Here is a 17,085-nt window from a genome sequence, read left to right as displayed (position 1 = left end):
TCCGTTTACGACTGGCTTAAATATGTTTGCCATTTTATTGTGTCGTTAATAGAATACCCAAATGCGTGAATTACACAGAGGCCATTCGAAGATTTAAATAACGATGATTTACCCAGTTCGTTATCAAAATGAATCTGAAATAAAACAGCGGGACACCTATTTCATTTTTTATCAAGTATCGGATCATCACGGTAATTAATCTAATACAGTTTTATTCGCTCCTAAAAAAAGCTCTTAAAAAGCGCCCGTCTCTCTTCCGCCTCCCCCGGCTTACTGTCAATAATTCGCTTCAAACATTCTCTTTAATGTGTTTGCTGTAATTAAAACGTGTGACACAGTGTTTGCCAGACGAAACGCTTTATAATAATTACCCATTAGTGAGTCAACACAAACAAGCCCTTCTGTCTAAGGCATGACACAGAGTCATGGCAAAGCAAACACTTAGAAACCACACGTACTCTTCTCTCTTGCGACACCTACTCAACCATCAATCTCACTTTCGAATGGGGTCATAAAGAAGACGTTTGAGTTAAACGCGTTCCCGCAAAAAATCGCCAAAATTCCAATTTGTTCTCGCGATAAACAATGCAAAGTTTGTGGTCTTTCAATTTCGGTGCGAACTGCGCGATGATTTTTTTATGTTCGTCCAAACGACTCCCGGGTGACTTTTAAAGTTTGAAAATTGAAGCTTTTAAGGGGTCCGGCGGCTTTCGATTGCTGCTGAACGTTAGGCGTTAGAAATTCTATTTTTAAGTTTATGTCCGTGGAAATGCTCGTTGCAGTGCGAAAATAGTAAGTCTTATTATAAGCTCTAAATAGGCTAAACTCGTGTAATTACAGATGTCATAAAACGAGAAATCGTCGAATTTCTGCGGAACAACAACTTTTTTATTGCGGTTTCGTGCTGAAATTCGGCTCTTTTCCCCAAAAATAACCAGAGCTGCCCAAATATTTACAAAGAATTTTCGCATACTTATTACATCTTCCGTTTTAATTACAACTTTCACTCCACTGCCAAACCGAATTAACAGATAGGAATAATTCAAGGAAATCCAAATAATTAGAAAGTTTCGAATACAAACGCATTTCTCGTGTATCCTTTTAGCCGCCTTTTTGCCCGAAGCCCCCGAATTCGGGCGTGCCACTCCCCATCCCCCCATTAATGAATAATTAATAATACTTTGAAAATTCATCCCCCCAGGTTGATGGGTAAAACAACATCAAAACAAACGATGATTTTCGTTTGAAGAGGGCGGCACGCTCCTGTCGAATTTTATACAAACATTGGATGGATATTATCCTTGTGTTGTCGTGTTTGTGAACTAATCGAAAATGTTAATTTTGAGAGCTGCTCTGGGGTTGACGCCGTTGTCGTTTTTGTCGTCAGACATCGGTCCTGCATGTGTATATGTGTACGATATTGATCGCGCCATGATCCTGACCCCTCGCTGCTGTATCAGGGTCAGCCGCTCTTTGACCCCCTGTTCTATTACAATGCCGCCCCCAACCCACATATAACCGCCTCGTTTGTCTCGTCTTCAACGGCTTGCGTGCGAACTTTTGCCGAATAGGTGAATGATTACACCGGAAGAATCAAGAAGTGACGAATGCTCGAAGATGAAGAGCCCGAACGTGCTCAAACTCAAAAACTGAGTAAATTTATTTCGGGATTCCAAATGTTGCTTATTCACACCGTTTAATCAGATACTCGAAGGAATACAAAGCACCTGTTGAATTCCGTTTTTATTTTATATAAAATTGTAAACTATAATTTAGCATTATTAGGGGGTATAAAAATAAAAAAAAAACAAGTTTACAGCTGCAGAATTCTGTTTAGACGTAAATTTGGTGGCAAAAATAATGAATATTGATTTAAGTAGATTGGTAATTTAAAAATTGTAATTTCTCCAAATTTCATGACTGTTGCTCCAAAATTACAAATTTTAGAAAAGGATATCTAAAATTTTTGCTTCGCTTTAAACATAAAAATTTGTAAAATTTATGTTTTTTGATCTACAATTTTGCAAATTGGGACAACTAATAAACTGTTCAAAAGGACAAACTTCCCCAAATTTCGTAACTATAGGACAAAAATTACAGAAATGACGAATTATAGGAAAAGATGTCGGCAATTTTTGCTTGGCTTCAAACATAAAAATTTCTAAAATTTGTGTTTTTGATCTACAATTTTGCAATTTGGTACAATTAATAAACTAACAATTAAAAAAAACTAACTTCCAGAAATTTTGTAGCTGTAGCACAAAAATTACAGAAATTACGAATTTTAGGAAAAGCACGGCGATTTTTACTTGGCTTTAAACATAAATTTTTTTAAAATTTGTGTTTTTGATCTACAATTTTGCAATTATGGACAATTAATAAGCTGTTCAAAAGGACTCACTTCTCCAAATTTCGTAGTTGTAGCACACAAATTACAGAAATTACAAATTTTAGGAAAAGATGCCGGCAATATTTGCTTGGCTTTAAACATAAAAATTTCTAAAATTTGTGTTTTTGATCTACAATTTTGCGATTTGGTACAATTAATAAACTATTCAGAAGGACTGACTTCGTCAAATTTTGTACCTGTAGCACAAAAATTACAGAAATTACGACTTTTAGGAAAAACACCAATTTTTGCTTGGCTTTAAACATAACAATTTCTAAAATTTGTATTTTTTGATGTACAATTTTGCGATTTGGTATAATTAATAAACTATTCAAAAGGACTCACTTCCCCAAATTTTGTAGTTGTAGCACAAAAATTAGATAAATTACGAATTTTTGTGAAAAATGTCGAGAATTTTTGCTTGGGCTAAAAAAAATTGCTAAAATTTGAGTGTTTAGCTTTACAATTTTGCAATTTGGTAGAGTTAATAATTGAAAAATTTCCGTGAATTTCGTAGCTGAAGCACAAAAATTATCTAAACTGCGAATCATTGAAAAAAATGTTGCAAATTTTTGCTTCGCTCTAACAATAAAAATTTCTAAAATTTTAGTCCTCCTGAAATTGAAATTTTGAATAACTTTGCTGCTCGTAACTCTTTTATTTTCCAACCGATTTCGCTCGTTTTTAGGACGTTACATTCTGTAGATCCCATTTTGATAAAATTTTGAAAGGCCTTCCTAATATGAAAGACCGGGATTAAAGAGGTTTAAATTTATCAAAAAGTCGGAAAAAATAGCAACTCCCCGCGCACGCTAATGATCTAATTTTGCATTCTTATGATACCCAATAAAAATGTCCCTAATAATGTTTAACAAGAGCTAAGGCAAAATCTAACATGCTAAATACCAACGTAAAAAAATAAAAACCTAAGCTGTATTGCAGTCCATAATTAAATCATAAACAAAGTAATAAAAGTGCGCACCGTAATTTATAAGGAACGGAGGAATTAACAGTGCGTGATTGCATTCGTTTCGTTAAAAAAATAAAATTACGCTTATAGATCATATTAAGATAATAATAAATTACGTTTAATCGGCAAAGATCGAAAAATTAGCACAACTAATAAGAAAAAATCAACTGGAAGAAGTCCAAACAATAATTTGTTGCAAAAACTTTAATAAAGATGAGTGCACAAGAGCTGATAAATCATTGTAGGCGGCATCAAGCTAAAAATAAGCAAACATGCGTCTAGAAATAGCAGGGCGTGATCGCGTATTAACGGTAATAACAGGTACAAATATCCAAGACAATTCATTATGGTGACAGGACTAATTAGAGTGTTTTGGCAAGTCTTGATTCCTGGCAGTTGGTGGCATTTTATTTACCACAAAGTTGCAGCGCATGATCTTGATCTTCAACTAACAATGTAACACCGTTTGAATCAAGTGTATACATACGAAAATTAAGTGTAATGAATGTAGGAAAATGTAGAACGTAAGCATACCATTTCCAATCCAACTGCTTCGTAACATTTTAATGAAGCTAACTTCATATTTGTCGGATTTAGAACCTTGTCTAAACATGTTGTGTAAATTACCATATAAACCCTCACAGTCCAATATCCTCTCAAACTATTCGACCCCTTTTTTTGGCGAAGACGATGGAAGGGGTTGAACTTAATGTTATGGGATCTCCCTTTCAAGATGGCAGCGGCATGAAATGGAACAAGTTTAATTGTTTATTTCAATTTAGCCTGTGTCTCTTAATAGTTGTAGGGTTGTTTGTTGTTTCAGTGCTGGTACGAAACATTTACTCCCTTACGAGAATACTTCCCCAAACTTATTGCAGACTTTAATTTAAATTATAACGTTCGGGAGTTGCTTCGAATGCTACGTCGCCTTTAAAAGATTCCTGGCTACAAATACCCGGAGATTTACAAAGCTTTGCTTCATGGAAAACTGTTTGCCTTCTTTTATTTCGGGTTTCGGATCGGACGACGTCGCCGGCAATTAATTCCGACTAGGTAAAAGACGCCAGATTCATCCAGACAATAATTTTTTAGAAAAAATGCCGGCAAATTTCCCTATTCAAAGGAAGAGGGTCATTTCGGTCCGTTCCTGGTCGCGTTTGCACGTGTCCTGGTTGTTGTTTGTCGTTGTGGTTAAGGTGAAATATCGTCCAAACACACTCTCTAACCTGTGACAACAGAACCCTCGACCAGATTGGATAACACGCAAAACTGTTATTACACACAGCGTGGCTCTGTTGGGCTGCGATAGGGCCGGGCCCAGGACCTCTCATTATACTAAAAGGGCTATTCCAGTTCCGAGGACAATGCTCATAATGACATTTATTAAAGAAAATTAGATCCGGTCCCTAGACGCAAAAAAATTCCAACCACATCAAAACAACAAATGGACATCGATATCACAGCGAATGTTCTAATTGAGAGCGCGTTTTGAAATCCCGATGGCCAGCGATGTGTTTAAAAGCACCGAAAATAATAGAGGTCCGTAAAAATGGCGACCGGTTAGTTACTTCCGCTTTATAAATTGTCCAATTTCCTAGAAAATTCAGCGATACATAATAAAACCGGATTTTTCCGGAAAACTCGGATTTATTGTGGTGGGCTTAAAAGCTTCGATAGGAATTATGCATAAACATAAGTTTCTGCTAAAACGGGAGAATTTAATCGAGCTTTTGAGTGACACGTAATTAAATCGGGCATGCAACAATACAGAAAACAACATGAAATTTATTATACGTGATAATAATTATATTATATGGAAACAGTCAATCAAACTTTTGTGGTCCGTTTCGATGACTGGTTCCGACATTTTAAATTAGTATTAATAGCGCGAAATAATAATTCATCGTCGCGATTTATTTAAAAAATCAGTCTCGCCTCGCGTGTTTAAAACGCTGCACAAAATCGATGCGAGAAATTTCGTTCGAGAGGAGAGAAAGCGCACAATTTCCTAAAAAAGCTCGTGTTCTCGCAACGACTTCCTGCATTCAACCAAAGACTCATGTTATTACATCATAGAAAATGCTCTCGCATTAAAATTATCGACACCCTTACCGCTAATTTCGCTATCGGAGCAAATTTTAAAATGCAGATAAAACTACAATTTATGCAAGCGCTGCTGCCGATTAAATTTTTTGTGTATGAAATTGCATGTATAACCTTACTAAAATTAGACTAATCACAGTTAACCCAATTTTTCGACGAGATAATACCAACTGCACCGAACAAAGACCAGCTCAATTATTCCGCATTTTGCAAAAATTAACCGCCGCGCTTATAACTTCGTCACTTGTAAATAATTGATCGGATCGATTTCCTGAAAGATTAATGTCGAAAACTTTAGGCCGTTCTGGTTTCACATTCGAGGAACGCGAACATTCCCCAAGTGTTATTTTGAGTGAATAGACACGCGAAAAGAGGGAAAACTCCAACTTTAAACAAGCCAAATCCGAATTCTACCATAAAATAAAAATAAATTTTCGAATTAGACCCCGACTCTCTCGATGTAAAACAGAAAAGTTAAAACATCCTGAATAAAACAACTGGCTCGAAGTTTGGCAAATTAGAGAAATCGCTGAACGTTACTCAAATCACCGGAACTTGCGCGAACTTTCTCAACGACTTCGCCAATTTTAGTCTTGGAATATTATAGTCCACTATTTCGCCCATAATGGAGACGGAATTTTAAACAGAACACAGTACAGAGAAAATAGTTAATAACTATTTGGGATTTTCTGGAACGCCCGCGAAAAAAAGAAGATACAGAACTGCTGAGTGCACACGTCGTCCTTGCTGTAATTGAATTGCACATTAAGCCCAACTTGTCTATTAACAAGCTCTAGCAAGAAGACTCTTTGCAGAAGAAGCTCTCGACTACAACTTTTTCGAGATAATTGCGAGAGGTGTTTTGTAAGCGAGTTGAAACGGGAGACTTAAGTGCTTGATATAAGAAGACATTAATTACCGCACACCGATAAACTCACAGCGCGAAATAAATTTGACTAAATTATGTATTGCATTTAATAATTTATTATTTAGAATTTTTGATCACAGACACCCTATTAAATAGGAATAAATAAGGGAAGCAAATTAGAAACTCTCTTAAAAAGCTTTTCGAACAGAACAGTTTACTGCCGGAAATTAAAAGTAGGTACTATAATCTTCAACATGCTTTATATCGTTTTATGCAATAAAATTTGGCGTTTACAATTGTGGAGTTTAAAAACTACTCCCCTAGTAAAATGAGACACTCAGCAAGTTTAAAATTGCAGATCTGAAATTCAAAGTTATTCAGGAAATTGTGAAAAAATCTCCACTCGGAGTGGCACAATTTTTTTTCTAGAATCGCTAAATAAAGTTGACATTTTGATTGTCATTTTAAAGTCGACATGGCAGTCCCTTGGACTTATGTCTCAAATTCCAACTGTTTAATATGCGTAAAAACTAAATTAAAAGATTTTACAACAAAAGTGACAATTTTACAATTTTTTATTTTCAGAACAAACTCAAAAGTTAAAATTGTATGTAATAAGGTTGGAACAAACAGGAAGCATTTTTTATCTGCAGAACAAAATCAAAGTTCAAAAATTTGTTGTTTATTTCTGTAAATCTTGCAGTTTTAACGTTATAAGACTGAAATTAAGTGGATTTATTCCATTCTAGATGTTCTTTGAATGTGTTAAATAACAAAACTGTGGAATACAAAATAAGGATTTTAGATTTTTTTATTTTAAAAACAAAATTTAGTCTTCTTTATTAAATTCTGTAAATACGACAGTTTTCACGTTACAATTCTGGCATTTAGTGAACTTAGTGCTTTTGAAGGCGTTTATTGAGAGCACAAAACTAAAAAAATAGAGAACAAAAAGTAACAATTTTTCATTTCTAGAGCAGACTCAAAAGTCAAAATTTTATATCAACTTCTGTAAGTTGAACAATTTTGACGTCAAAGCACTGAAATTAAGTGGACTTATTTTTTAAAATTCAAAATTTTGTTGTTAATTTCTGTAAATCCTGCAGTTTTAAAGTTAAATGACTGATATTTCGTGGATTTATTCCTTTCCAGATATTCATTGAGTGTGTTGAATAACAAAACTGAAATAAAATTATTTTGTTGTTTTTTTTTCAATACAAATACATTTTTTTTTTTAAATCGGACAGTTTTTACGTTACAATTCTAAAATTGGGTAGACTTATTCACTTACAGTCATTTATTAAACACACAAAATTATAGAATTTTAGAACAAGCAAGAAAAATTTTTGAATTTCTCATCTGCAGGACAAACTTAATTCAAAATTTTCTTTTTAATTTATGTAACTCCTGCAGTTTAAAGGACTAAAATTTCGCAAACTTATTCGTCTTCAAATATTCTTAGAATATGTTAGATGAGAAAATTGTCGAATTGAAAGTAAAAATTTTAGAGAATTTTATTTTCCGAACAAGTTCGATATTCCAAATTTGTTCCAAAATTATGTAAATCCAAAAGTTTTCACGTTAAAATCCAGAACTTAGCCCTTTAATGGTGGTTATTGAGCGTACTAACTAGAAGATTTTAGAACAATTATTCTAGATTTTTTTCTTTCAAAACGTAGCTCTAGAGTCAAAATTTTAATTAAATTCTGTAATGTAATGGTAACGTTAAAGCTCTGAAATTTGGTAGGCTTATTCCTTCCCAAGTAATTATTGAGTGTGTTAAAAGACAAAATTGTGGAACTAAAAGAAAGAATTTATATATTTTTTTATTTTCAGGACAAAGTCAAAATGCCAAATTTCTTATTTAATTCTGGAAAACCGACAATTTTCACCTTTCTATACTAAAACCACCTCAAAACAGTGCAATCAAGTTATGTGTCAATTTTAAAAGAACTGTCACTTGCAGTATCTGCGATTGCAGAAAAATATTGTTTGCCACTCGTGCGAATTGAATGTTACGTGATGAGCTTTTCCATCGTGTAATTTTTAAGCCTTATAAATATGTATTTGAGCCCGCTTTTTAGAATTCAAAGAAATTAAGCAGATTAGCCGTAAATCTTCGAAACTAATTTCTACCCGATAAGTCCGCAATATCGCAGTAATGACTTTCGAATTCTTTAATCTACCAAAATACTGGCTTATGCAAACCACAAAGAAAATCTTATCAGATTCCAATTCGCACCGCGAAAGAAGTCGAATAGAACAATGAACAGTTGCAGCAGTAATTACGACTTTATTCACGAACGTATCATTAAATCGATTGTGAGGGAGTAGTTCCTCGTCGATTAAAGCAATTACGTACGTTTTAAAATTCCATAAAAACGTGTTGCTTTGAATAAATAGTGATTTTTGAAGGAAACGGCATAATTAAAAGTCGCCGTTCATTCAATGGGGCGGGTTTGCTGAGTGACTTTATTTCGTTCGACATTTTCTACCCGAATTCCAGCGAGATTCTTTAGAATTCCACCGGTAAGCTCTCGTGGGTGTGTATTGGTAGTTGAAATGACGTGTAGACCATTCGGCTGACAGTTATTTAACCCCGTGATAGATATTCAAGTTGGAAGTAGCCACAATCGATCCGTTTTACAAAGCGGCCCACACTCGCACAAAAAAGTCCACGGAAAACTTGTTTACGCTGAATATAAAACGGACATTTTTCCTTGTATATTTTTGCATAAATATGTCCAAACATGGATAACGCTCGATGCTCGGAGTCCGGATTGTTTATAATTACAAAAACAGTCTAGATATTTTACAAAGAATAACAAATTAATTGTATTCCGTTCCACTGGTCTCAGTTAAGTGCTGCAGAGTCTTTAAAGGAAATCGTTCGCTAATTCTAGCAGAAAATCATTTTTAATGAGTGCGAACAATTCCTACAATTAACGAAGGGACGGGTTGAGCTTAATCCGGGATACTTATTTATGTAGCCGAGATATGTTGGATTGTGATCTAAACGTCAGGAATCTTTTTTTGTATAAAAGGGGATGAAGCAAGTGAGAGACGTGGCGGACGTTTTGGCCGTATAAAGTTATTCCTGGAGGAGAAAGCGAATATTTCAGGCATAAAATTGTGAGTCTTCCCGTGTTTTGCGTTCGGGAATCTGGGGGATAACCTTTGCAATGTGTATCAGAACGGTGGCATTGAATACAGATAAGTAATTCCAGGACAAAACACGAAATAAAATGCCCAGGGCCGAACCGAGGGGGAGAAGCCCCGAGACAGCGTTATCTAGAAGTTAAATTAGATGGAAGTAAGACCGAAACTACGCAAACAGACGCCGCTAAATTGAGAATTAATGTCTTGCGTAGAGCGGACTTTATGACATTCTACAGTCGCAATGACTTCAGGCACGTTTTGTCGCTGAAAGTTTTAATGGTGCTTTTTCAGTCGACAAAACTTAAATATCCAACCACGTTTGAGTTTTTCAATCGAATCAAATCGAAAAATTAAAAATTATGAGCGTATTTTATCCGGGCTCGTCACTGCTACTTAAAATTTATGACGGGTAAAATTTCATTGACCATAACAATATTCAGTCATGTGATAAATTTTCAGTTTTTACACAAATTCCCTAGGTCTGTATTTTATGCTCCAATTGAAGAGGGACTCCCCGAAAGTTCTAAAATTAAATTAAACTCAAGCACCACAACACTCCGGGAAATATTAACGACCTATTAGTGTTCATTCTGAAAGCTGCTGTGTCTCAAAACTCCTAAGCTTCAAAATGATACGCACCGGCACCATCATAAAATTCGTACGAGTCATTTCGTTTCCAAGAGTGCTCTCAAACTATTACTCTTCGGATATTTTTGCGCACATAACCTATTTATTAAGACTATGCGACCGAATCGTGATGATATCTGCATTATTTTTACACTCCAAAGACGCACATGTTGCTACTTTATTTCTTTCTTCGCTTCGCGGAGTTTTTATTTAACATCTCCACATTCTTTCAAATTCTGACCAATCATCGACACCTCAGTTTATTACCAATAAATCAACTCCTATCTCCGACATGCGACAAAGCAAAAAAACTATTTCTGTATGCTTTTTTGCTTGATTTAATGTGTCTATAACACGTTACTGAAATTTTGTACACGAAGTTTTTTAATGAAAATTAATGCCAGGAAGTCGAACTTTATTCAAACTATTAAATTATTCATTTGGAGCCAAATCCAGAATTCAACAAAAATCAAGGAAAGTTCGCACGAGATCAAACGTTTAAGTTTTTAAATTAGGATTTAAAAACTATCGGAGGCTAGTTTTGCGGCAAATTAAGCTTTATCTGATTAGAAAATGGGTTGAGCTATGTCGAAAATTTCGGTGATTTGAATACGTTTTGATTTATTGCCTTTGTTGATTTAAATTTGAATTATGCAACATGGAAAGAGGAAATGCGAGGTAACAAGTCGGAGTATTTTGTAAGGTTTTTGTATTTTCAGAGTTTGGTAAAATTCTGCAAATGAAAAGAAGGAAAAATGGAAAGACGAACTGGCGCATCCATCAATTATAAAAATTGCAAGTTCGTTTCCTTTTGATTTCAAAAAAAAATGTCTAGTTTAATCGAACACAACAGTCAAATTGATTGAGCCGAAAAAACAGAATTAAAAAAAATATTTTCAAAATCTACAAAACTTTGCAAAAAAATCGTAACTTTGAAGGTTTTTGTACTTTATTAATGAAATTTGGGGAAGTTACTATTTCTAACTTGTTTTTCAAGTGTGCCAAATTATAAATTGATTGTGTTGAACAGACAGAATTTAGAAATTATGATTTCTGAAAATCTACAAAATTGTGTAAAAAAATTCGTAACTTTGAAAGGCTTTATGCTTTAGCGATGAAATTTGGTGAGATATTTTGAATTTGTTTATAAACTGGTCCAAATTTCAAATTGATTCTGCCGAAGAGACCAAATTTAAAAATTTTGGTTTTCAAAAATTTATCAAACTTTGTATAAAAATTCGTAACTTTGGATGTTTTCATACTTGATGGATGAAATTTAGTGAGAATACTATTTTGAACTTGTTTATCGACTGGGCCAAATTACAAATTGGTTCAGCCGAAGAAACAAAATTTAGAAATTTTGGTTTTCGAAATCTATGAATTTTGGAATAAAAATTCGTAACTTTGGAAGTTTTCTTATTTCTTCGATGAAATTGGTGAAATTATTATCTTAAACTTGTTTATCGATTGGTTCACATTACAAATTGATTGAGCCGCAGAGACAGAATTTAGAAATTTTGGTTTTCAAAAATTTATGAAACTTTGGTATAAAAATTCGTAACTTTGGAAGTTCTCATTCTTTATCTGAGATTACTATTTAGAACCTGTTTATCAACTGCTCCAAATTACAAATTGATTAAGCCGAAAAGACCGAATTTGGAACTTTTGATTTTTAAAAATCTACAAAATTTTGTATTAAAATTCGTAACTTTAAAAGTTTTCAAATTTCATCGGTAAAATTTGGGGAGGTTATTACCTCTGACTCTATAAACAAGTGTGCCCAATTACAAATTGATTGAATTGAAGAGGCAGAATTTACAAATTTTTATATCAAAAATTAAGTTCACACCCATGACATCGACCTCGACATTAATATTATGAATGTATTTAGTTAAAATTTCAATTTTCCGTCCAATCAAAGGACTTTTCAATAACTCGCATTTGATGCCCACCTTACTAAAACATAATGTCTCGTTTATCGAACACAACAGCCCCTTGAAAACACGTCAAGCATTCAACTAGGAATAAACTTGCAATAAAACGACGTAATAACAATAACGTAAAGTTGTTCGTTCAAAGAAATGGTGAAATTGTACAGTTGCAGCCATTTAGTAATGATAGCCGCCATTTATTTTATTATACTGTAATTTTATATGACGTATCATAACGGACGGATACTCTTTGAAAGATTAAAATGCGACGTAAACATTTAATCATAGAAAATTAATAAACTTACCTCGTTGGTGTTCCATCTGTGTCTTTGCGTAGGGAAATGGTCGGCTCGAGGAAGACTCTCCAGATTTTCGGGCAGTTTGATGGGCTCTCCATCTGCAACAAGATCATTACTCAATGGAGGACAATGCGTTAAGTTAAACGGACTCTGGCGCACTACTCCCGGGCTTAATGTGCTAATGTTCATTAGGGAATTGGGAGTTACGATAATTATGATAATGAGACATGCGAATAAATAATAACACAGTCGTAAAGTTGCGTTTACTCGCAACAAAACGGTCTTTTCTTATTACCATTTATGAGGATCTATTTTACGCTCGATTCGCACAAATTCTCGCTCCTTTGGTGTAAACAGTTTTATCGCGAAATTTAAATGAAAAGTCTGTTTGTATCCCCAATAAAATCATTATCGCTTGGTTATAATTACGTCTAAAAGCCATAAAGTTCCTGGAACGGATAATGCGGTTTAGAGAGAAGGACTTGACACGAGAAGCGGTATCAGGATCTGTTTACTTTCAGGATAACATACAGAGACAACCCAGTTCAAGTCCGCTAATATTTGATCTGAAATTATACGCTTTCCGTGAAGAGAGAATTTCTAGCGCACTAGATATCAGTGGCAAGCTGAAAGGTGATCGGTCGCTTTTATTGGGCTTTGTTGTGCCAGAAGAGCTTTTTCCAGCGAGAGTGCTTCTCTAGATTATGTCAGTGATTCGGAGGAACGCTAATGCATGAACCGACAATTACAAAATCCCGACTCAAAGCGGCTCTAAATGCTATCAATGTCCAATAAAACTGCATACAAGTTTTTTTAAAGGCGACAAAAGGATTTTCAATGAAAAATCCTTTCAAGCTCGTGTATTCAACTCCGATTGTCTGATTTTCTACGGATGAAAGAGCTTTCAAACAAGTTAATTAATTGTTCAGAGTCTACTTTTTTGCTTGGCTTCTTTCTACGCTCGGTATTGTGCAATAAGATTCACATACCGGGCTCGCTAGCTTACACTTTTTTCTTTTCTAGCTCTATCAGTCCGATAGTTATTTGTACAAAGTTTGGTTTATTTTACGTATTAAAGCTTTCTGCTGATACTAACTGGAAAAGTCCTGCACAACTCTCTACGTCAAAGAATTTAAATACATTTTGTAGGATTGTACGTACAGCAATTTAGCAACTTAGGGTTTCCACACTAGTGCGACAAAAATCCAATAATAGCAACAACGAAGGAATAATTTGTGACTAAAGTCGTTACTTTGGAAGTGTTTGTATTTCATATCAAAGTTGCGGAGGTTTCTTGTTCTAACTCGTTTATCAAGTGTGTCAAATTACAAATTGATTAACTTAATGCAACAGAATTTAGAAATTTTGATTTCCGAAAATCTATAAAATTTTGTATAAAAATTCGTAACTTTGGAAGTTTTCTTATTTCATCGATGAAATTTAATGAGATTACTAATTTTAACTTGTTTATCAACTGATCCAAATTACGAATTGATTTTCAAAAATCTACAAAATTTTGTATTAAAATTCGTGACTTGGGAAACTTTTATACTCCATCGATGAAATTTGGCAAGATTACTGTTTTGAATCTGTTTATCGACTGGTTAAAATTTCAAATTGATTGAGCCAAAGAGACAGAATTTAGAAATTTTAATTTTCAAAATTCTATAAAATTTTGTAAAAAAATTCCTAACTGTGAAAGTTTTCACACTCCATCGATGAAATTTTGTGAGATTACTATTTTGAACTTCTTCATCGACTGGTCCAAATTTCAAATTAATTGAGCCAAAGAGACAGAATTTAGAAATTTTCATTTTCAAAAATCTATGAAATTTTGTATACAAATTCGTAACTTTGGAAGTTTTCGTACTCCATTGATGAAATTTGGTGAAATTACTATGTTGAACTTGTTTATCAAATGATTAAAATAACAAATTCATTGAGCCAAAGAAACAGAATTTAGAAATTTTTATTTTAAAAATCTATGAAATTTTGTATAAATATTCGTAACTTTAGAAATTTTCATTCTTCAGTGATAAAATTTGAAGAGGTTGCTACTTCTGCCTCGCTTATCAAGTGTGCCAAATTACGAACTGATTAAGTTGAAGAAATAGAATTTACAAATTTAAAAAAATCTCGTGGTAAGAGAAATAATTTGGTAACAGAGCCTGGCGTTATGAATAGCTACAACCGATTTCTACCTCTGATTTGTTGCCGAAAGGATGATTAACTCTCGCCATTTGGCCGATTCTTGCAATCTGCATTAATTATCGTGCACGATGCAATTATTTTTTGTCGCTCCCAAATGAAATATACGATTCATTCTCTTAAAGCAGAGAACCTTTGTAGTCTAAATAAATCACTTACAAAATTAGTCTTGCACTAAATTAATGAAATTTTCAGACCTCCGAAAATGCATGTTTAAATAGCATTGTTTAGTCCCTTTGTCTTGGAAATAGAACGAATGTTTTTTCGTTTTCTACCTATTAAGTAAACTCGTAAAGCTAGGACGCTGTAGTTATGGCGTTTCCTTAACGCTTGTTGAATTCGAAAATCACATACCCAATACTATCCATTTGCTGGAGTAGTGAAATTGCTGAATAATACATAGTGCACACTAGCCCTTTCTACTTGAAACGAAATCAATGTCTGCCAATAATAATTATCATTCACGGCACTCTCCTTGTGAATAAGTTTAGCATAAACCAGATTCGGAGACAAGTGGAGGCGTTAACAAAAGTGACTTTAGGGAATACAAATTCGGTTGTTTAACCGCGGGAATTATTTTTAATCGGAAATTTCCTTATCGCTTCTTGTGCATCTGTCAGCGCATCCAGAAATAGCCGCACAGGAGATGGAGGCCAGCAGGTACAAGTCTCCATCTCCAATTGTCCGGTATGCACTTAAACGTTCCCAGAAATAGTTGATGTTATTTTAGGAGGAGCCTGCATGTTGCGTACAGTGAAATGCAAGACTTTCTTAACGACTCCAGACGACCGAGTTCCCTCGACGGTTATTTTTCCCACTTTTTTTAATACGTGTTAAAGCGCAGATACGGAGGCCAGTAATAAAATGTGTGTTCATTTATAATTCCGCGCCATAATCCGCAGTGGTGCCTTAACATAAAACTAGAATCACCGAACAATATGCATAATAGATGTGCACGTAGAAAATTCCAAATCCCTAGCAAGCGATGTTAAAAATTGACAAGAGAAGCTCTCTTTGTTGGCTTTTGCTGTACAATCAAAAATAAGCAAACTAACGGGCGCATGCATTTAAAGATGAATTTATTTGGCAAGTCGAGTCGCGTTTCTCTTCATATATGTACTCATTTTCGTGGAGTGCGTCGCCTCGTGTGACACCAGCTGCTCTTTTGAAACTCTTCTATAATTCAAGTCTCAAGTCTCCACATCCATCTGCTGTCCTGACCTGTCCGCTATACGCCACCACTGCTGCTTTTAAATTAATACAAGAGATAACTGTTTGGCATCATCGGATCGACTGGCACCCAGGAGAATTTTTTCCTACGACTAATCATGATAAGTAAAAGAACTGACATGACAGCAGATGCCACTTCTCTCGTATTGTAAATCTTTAATTTTAGTCCAGGCAAAATAGACACAAAAATTTCAAAAGCACACAAAAAATCAGCCTTATGCGAATTATTCCGAGGTTCATGTTTATTTTGCCTGGACAATTTAACGAGTCTGCGGTTGGTACAACTGTAGTGAATCATATAAAGTTTTGTCCATTACGCAACGTAACATTTACTCATTGAATTAATCAGCTCGCCTGATTTAACTGTTCTGGCACGAAACCCAACAACAAAATTTTATAATAGACGCAAAACATTAACCGTGTGGGAAAATGTGGAGCTCTGGAATAAAAATGAACAAAAATCATGAAAAATTCATTCGAGTCGTTGGAACCGAAACCTGAAAATCACTAACATCCCAATTGTGAAGATCCATTCTTGGTTGACCAAACACGTTGATTTGCAGCTGCATTCAGACCGAATTTTTAGTGCAGTCGTTGTCTTTGTCAGCGTAAACAATGAAAAACGTAAATCGTGCATTTCGGCGTTTTATGAGCGAAAATCGAGCCAATTAGGTTGCTTTCCTTCCGCATTTCATTTGAAAGGTCCATCCGAATCGTGGGCGGACAACACGATGAGTTTTCGTTTGTGGTGATTTAAAGAATTGAGGGTGGTTTCGCATCGATTTTGCTAGATAGACGTCGTAGGGTTGCTCAACCTGGACTGTCGCCCCCTTGTCGTTTGATTGTTGAACGTGTCCTTCCACGTCAGCGGAGGGTTGATTTTACGGTCCGCGCCCCGAATGTGCTGATGCTGCTCCCAAATGGGCCGACTGCTACACTCACTACTCCAACGACCGACGGATGTCCTTATTTATCGGCAACTCCTTGCCGACCTTCTGATTTATGGCCGGCGGGGACTTTTTGTATACTTTATTATAAGGATCACTGTAAATACCGACAGAGACGAGTCCGACTTATCTAAGACGTCGTATTCTGCAAGATTTAATGATGCTATGACCCAACTTGGACTCGTACTCGATTTCCAAAAGAATGCCACGACCCTTGTTTTATCTTCATTATTTACAGAACGTTTTACCGCAAAACCGAATTCCTTCATTCTTGAAAATAACACAACTTTATTGTTGCTCCCGTGGAAGTTATTTACGAAATACTCGTTGCCACTCATCGTATAATTGCATCCG

At 34.9% G+C, this 17,085-nt stretch overlaps 1 protein-coding gene across 10 annotated transcripts in view; it reads right to left on the bottom strand.

Annotated features, from left to right (window-relative positions):
* The window catches only part of Camta (Calmodulin-binding transcription activator), a 157,132-nt gene that overhangs the window by 45,940 nt on the left and 94,107 nt on the right, over positions 1-17,085 (bottom strand). For all 10 annotated transcript variants that reach the window (XM_088046461.1, XM_088046464.1, XM_088046466.1 and 7 more), the window contains one exon: positions 12,353-12,444. In XM_088046461.1, coding sequence (XP_087902587.1) covers positions 12,353-12,444 — 92 coding nt within the window. The remainder of the gene's footprint in view (positions 1-12,352; positions 12,445-17,085) is intronic.

This window comes from Gnatocerus cornutus, chromosome 9, assembly GCF_029298725.1.
Source record: "Gnatocerus cornutus isolate USDA-ARS CGAHR chromosome 9, icGnaCorn1.1, whole genome shotgun sequence".
NCBI classification, from domain to species: Eukaryota; Metazoa; Arthropoda; class Insecta; order Coleoptera; family Tenebrionidae; genus Gnatocerus; species Gnatocerus cornutus.
Note: the sequence above shows the minus strand (reverse complement) of the source record. Positions and strands in the feature narration are given on the sequence as shown.